The sequence below is a fragment of the Candoia aspera genome, chromosome 4 (assembly GCF_035149785.1).
Source record: "Candoia aspera isolate rCanAsp1 chromosome 4, rCanAsp1.hap2, whole genome shotgun sequence".
Taxonomy (NCBI): domain Eukaryota; kingdom Metazoa; phylum Chordata; class Lepidosauria; order Squamata; family Boidae; genus Candoia; species Candoia aspera.
The window spans coordinates 91934223-91940340 of NC_086156.1; the positions used below are offsets into that span (position 1 = coordinate 91934223).

Here is a 6118-nt window from a genome sequence, read left to right on the forward strand (position 1 = left end):
GACTGGACTTTACGTCAAGGGAAACCTTTACCTTTACCTATACATTAAATATCTCATATCCCCATGGCTGACACATAGGTCCCAGGAGAATCGGCTGGCAGTTCCTCAATTTCAAGGGGTAAGGAGGATGGAAGACGACAGGGACTGCTTTTCAGTTTGTATGCCTGCTCTTGATAGTTAGTCAGTTCCCCTCTATTAGCCTTTGGACATTAGAGAAAACAGAGTTACCTAGCAGATCTTTTGACTTGTAAATGTTGCCCTTTATTTCTTGGTTGTATTTTGTGGTCTGTTTTCAGTGTTATGCAGTAGTTTTCTCAATTTTTGCTTCTTATTTTTACTTGAAGGTAAATTACAACTGAATGAAATAAAAATAGGTACTAAAATTTTAAATTTTAATATGCAGTAAAAATCCCAGGTTCAGTGAATCATTTTTTTAATACAATTTTATTGAAAATTTTAAACACAAGAATAAGACTAAAATAAAGCAAAAAAGAAAATAGACTAAAATAGACCAAAAAAGAAAAGAAAAATGGAAAAAAAACTAAATGTGCAAAAAGAAAAAGAGTAGCAGAAAAATAGAAAAGAAAGAAAGATATAAAGAAGTGGCTTCCAATCTTCTTTACAACAGTTATAACTACAATAATAAATTGACCACTCCCTCTAAAGTTACATAGGACTCTCTTCTTTTTATAATCTATCCTATCTAATCATTGAAACCATAAGATGTTCATTTTTTTTAAAGCCCACCATTTTGGGCACAAGTCCCCAAAAGCAGAAGGTTTCAATGTTCTAGGCAAAATCGGCCAGTGGCCCACCAACTCACTACAGCTGACTTTTTATCTTGATCTAGACTGCTGCCTATATGTGAAGCTGCTCAGATGACAGGAAGCAGAAACGGAAAACTGATTTACAAATTCACTATTGACTGATGGACTCTTTTTTTACCTGTTGCACTTTTGGGGATTACCAGCATTGATTGATAAAACAACTGAGAACTCTTCAAGCCCAAGAAGCTGCAAGAACCTGATTAAAGATGGACATCAGGCCAACAGAAAATCTGAACCAGACAAGTGTCACAGAATTTATCTTGATGGGTTTCTCTACTGACCCAAACAACCAGACTCTTCTCTTTGTCATAGGCCTGTTTGTCTATTTGTTAACTTTAGGAGGGAATCTAACCATTATTACCTTGATCAGGATAGATCAACGTCTCCAAACTCCTATGTACTTCCTCCTTGGCAATCTCTCTTTTGTGGAGATTTGCTGCATTTCCACTACTGCTCCAAAAATGCTGTGGGACCTCTTGTCAGGGGACAAGAAAATCTCCTACATAGGATGTGGATTACAATTGTATTTCTTTGGTACTTTTGGCAGCACAGAATGTGTGCTTCTGTCAGCCATGGCATATGATCGTTATGTAGCTATCTGCCACCCCTTGCACTACACTATACTCCTCAACCAAAAAGTATGTCAATGTTTGTTAGCAGCCTCCTGGACTATTGGCCACTTCAATTCCACTATTAACACAGCCATGGTCTTTTCCCTACATTTCTGCCACTCCAATAAAATCAATCACTTTTTTTGCGACATTCCTCCCTTACTACGCTTATCTTGCTCTGACATCTTCATCAGACAGATGGTGACTTTCACCATCTCTGGGGGTGTCATGATTGTGTCATTTGGCCTGATCCTTCTTTCTTATATTCTCATTGTCTCCTCTGTCCTCAAAATCCACACTGCTTATGGTAGGATCAAGGCATTTTCCACCTGTGGATCACATCTCACTGTGGTGAGCATCTTTTATGGCACCATCATCTACACCTACATACGGCCTTCATCTGCACACTCTGTAGAAGAAGACCGCCTCATTTCTGTGCTATACGCCATCATTACACCACTGCTCAACCCCTTGATCTATAGCTTCCGAAACAAGGAAGTACAGGGGGCTCTTTGGAAATTTCTTGGGAAGAGCAGATCATACAGTAGATGTCAGTTTTAAAAGTTGTAATTTTTAAAAGTTAAGATCCATGCAAAATCATAAAAATAATTGAGATAAAGCACTGAGAAGCTTTCCTTCTGATTATTTTGTAGTAATGCAGTATGAATAACAAAGGAACTAAGTTCACCATTTTATGTCAATATTGTTTACATTGTGTAAATAATGGAACCTCTCTTCTAACTTTTCCAGTTGTTTCACAGGTATTCTTTTTTTCACATCTAGGGGAATTTAATAGTATATAGTTTATGTAGCCTACATTAATGTAGCATTTCTAATATAAATTATGTAATAATGTAAATTCACTAATATACAGTATATGGAAACATCCAATAAACTCTACTCTCCGATGTATTAATGATGATACTTACTTTGTTAATGAAATGTCTACAAGAAAACAATGAAGCTCAGATAACAGAAAAAAATCTAATACACTTCTGCAGGACAGCATCCTGGAGTAGCAACCTGTCATTCATCTTCCAAAGGAAACTGTATTCCAAAATACAATTTCCCAAAGAACAGCATTTTGAACATGCAAGTATACCAGGAAACATCTTACCCTATCAGCTTAAAAAAAACACACACACACAGACAATATCAGCAATAAAGAAAGGGGCTATTTCGATACATTCAAGATTGGAAATCATAGAAGAATTGGCAGCTTTTTTTAAATAATTATATCCATGGCTAAGATTGATTAAACTGTTATGAAAAAGACATTTGAAAGTCTGTTATCAAATAAAGTAATGACCAGCCTAGCCCAATACTAAGTAAACCCATTCTGTTGTTGTTTATTCGTTTAGTGGCTTCTGACTCTTCGTGACTTCATGGACCAGACCACGCCAGACCTTCCTGTCGGTCACCAACACCCGCAGTTCCCCCAGGGATGGGTCCGTTACCTCTAGAATGTCATCCATCCATCTTGCCCTTGGTCAGCCCCTCTTCCTTTTGCCTTCCACTCTCCCTAGCATCAGCATCTTCTCCAGGGTGTCCTGTCTTCTCATTATGTGGCCAAAGTATTTCAGTTTGGCCTTTAATATCATTCCCTCAAGCGAACAGTCTGGCTTTATTTCCTGGAGGATGGACTGGTTTGATCTTCTTGCAGTCCAAGGCACTCTCAGAATTTTCCTCCAGCACCACAGTTCAAAAGCATCGATCTTCCTTCGCTCAGCCTTCCTTATGGTCCAGCTCTTGAAGCCATATGTTACTACGGGGAACACCATTGCTTTAACTATACAGACTTTCATTGTCAGTGTGATGTCTCTGCTCTTAACTATTTTATTGAGATTTGTCATTGCTCTTCTCCCAAGACCTAAACACCTTCAGATTTCCAGGCTGCAGCCAGTGTCTGTAGTAATCTTTGCACCTAGAAATACAAAGTCTGTCACTGCCTCTACATTTTCTCCCTCTATTTTCCAGTTATTAATCAAGCTGGTTGCCATAATCTTGGTTTTTTTGAGGTTTAGCCGCAAGCCAGCTTTTGCACTTTCTTCTTTCACCTTCATCATAAGGCTCCTCAGTTCCTCCTTGTTTTCAGCCATCAAACTGGTATTATCTGCATATCTGAGATTGTTAATGTTTCTTCCAGCTATTTTAACCCCAGCCTTGGATTCTTCAAGCCAAGATTCTTCAAACAGAAATAGATGTCTTTCTGAAACTCCCTGGCTTCTTCCGTTATCCAGTGGATATTGGCAATTTGGTCCCTAGTTCCTCTGCCTTTTCTAAACCCAGCTTGTGTTTGCTGGCAATTCTCGCTCCATGAACTGCTGAAATCTACCTTGCAGGATCTTGAACATTACCTTACTGGCATGTGAAATGAGTGCCACTGTTTGATAGTTTGAACATTCTTTAGTGTTTCCCTTTTTTGGTATGGGGATATAAGTTGATTTTTTTTCCAATCTGATGGCCATTCTTGTGTTTTCCAAATTTGCTGGCATATGGCAGCATAGTCTCGCAAGATTTTGAACAGTTCAACTGGAATACCATGGTCTCCTGCTGCTTTGTTGTTAGCAATGATTCTTAAGGCCCAATCAACCTCACTCTTCAGGATGTCTGGCTCTAACTCACTGACCACATTGTCAAAGCTATCCCTGACATTGGTATCCTTCCTATACAGCTCTTCTGTATATTCTTGCCACCTTTTCTTGATCTCTTCTTCTTCTGTTAGGTCCTTGCCATCTTTGTTTTTGATCATACCCATTTTTGCCTGGAATTTACCTCCAATGTTTCTAATTTTCTGGAAGAAGTCTCTTGTCCTTCCTATTCTATTGTCTTCTTCCACTTCCATGCATAGCTTGTTTAAAAATAATTCCTTCTCTCTTCTGGCTAACCTCTGGAATTTTGCATTTAATTGGGCATATCTCCCCCTATCACTGTTGCCTTTTGCTCTCCTTCTTTCTTGGGCTACTTCTAGTGTCTCAGCAGACAGCCATTTTGCCTTCTTGGTTTTCTCTTTCTTTGGGATGTATTTTGTTGCCGCCTCCTGAACAATGTTGCAAACTTCTGTCCATAGTTCTTCCGGGACCCTATCTACTAAGTCCAGTCCCTTAAATCTATTCTTCACCTCCACTGCATATTCCTTAGGAATATTAGTGAGCTCATATCTAGCTGATCTGTGGGTCTTCCCTAATCTCTTTAGTCTGATCCTAAATTGTGCAATAAGCAGTTCGTGATCAGAACTACAGTCAGCTCCAGGTCTTGTTTTTACTGATTGTATAGATGTCCACCTCCTTTGGCTGCAAAGGATGTAGTCAATCTGATTTCGTTGTTGTCCATCTGGTGAAGTCCATGTAGAAAGCTGTCTCTTAGGTTGTTGGAAGGAAGTGTTTGTTATGCAGAGTGAGTTGTCTGGGCAAAATTCTATCAGCCTATGTCCTGCTTCATTTTGTTCTCCCAGGCCATAACTATCCCAAAAACAAAAGTGGCAATAAAACAGCTCAAACTTTGGGAAGCACCACGTTCAGATCGCCCTGATAGCTCAATAATATAAAGTACTTGAGGATGACTTGTTGGAGCCACTGAGAAAGACCAAGAATGAAATTAACAAAACAAAGGTGATAGTGCCAACTTGAGAAGAGTCGTATTGCACATATCTTTATACTTATATATACAAAGTGAAAGCATTGGAATGTACATATATGCAGGTACAAGCCCACCTTTGAAATAAAAATTCCTTTCTTTCCCTCCTGTTGTACTCTTAATAATTTCTCTCTCAGCGGCTATGTCTTTGCCTAACATATGGTATGGAAGGTTGTGAATACCCAACCCAAAATAAATTTCTTAATTATTATTTTTTCCCTTTCCTGAGCTAGTTTTCCCATTGACTTTTCTTTGATTGATTGATTAAGATAGATAGATAGATTCATTGATTGATCGATCCAGGGAATTTGCCATTTCAACATGTCTTCAAAATGATTTTATATCCAGCTCCCTCTACTGGACCACTGGACAAAGTGTACAAATATTACAAATAAAGTTCTAAGGGGAGAATGAAAAAAGAAAAAGGAAAGCTAAAGGGTTTGGGTATACGAAGTTTCCTTTTTCAAATAATTTAAGATAACAAATTATACAGTTGTGTACATTATGGGGAAAAATAGATTTAAATCAAAACATGAAAGATTATAATGTAGGCAGCAAGGAAAACAGTCTGGGAAGATCATTCCTAGAAGAATGTGCCATAAATGAAAAGACAATTCCTTTTGGGGCTACCCATCCTGATTGTGACATGAAGAATGGTCTCAGATAAAGACTAGAGTGCCCCAGTACATAAATATAAAAAGACAGGAATACCTTAAGCTGCAACTTCACATCAGAATGTTCTCACAAGACAATTTTCTGTCTATTTAAAAGTAAGTCTTGTTGAGTTAAATGGGATTTACTTCAAGATAAATATACATTTATTATTATTTGTTATTTATTTATTAACAAGATTTATAAGGCCACCCAACTCAAACACTTTGACTCTGGGCAGCATACAGCAGAAAAAAAAAAAAACAATAAACAAGACCAAAAAAAAACAAAAAAACAAGCCATATAACATTAAACATATACAATATATAAATATAAAATGATATTCAAGCAACATAACAGAAAAACCGGAAGTACACACTTATTCACCTGGCC

The 6118-nt window shown here is 37.8% G+C and overlaps 1 protein-coding gene across 1 annotated transcript; it reads left to right on the forward strand.

Moving 5' to 3' along the window:
* Positions 1 to 1033: 1033 nt before the first annotated feature.
* Positions 1034 to 1999, forward strand: LOC134496647 (olfactory receptor 5G9-like). The gene has a single exon (XM_063302359.1). It carries the CDS (start codon positions 1034 to 1036, stop codon positions 1997 to 1999), a length of 966 nt encoding a protein of 321 aa, XP_063158429.1.
* Positions 2000 to 6118: the final 4119 nt, after the last annotated feature.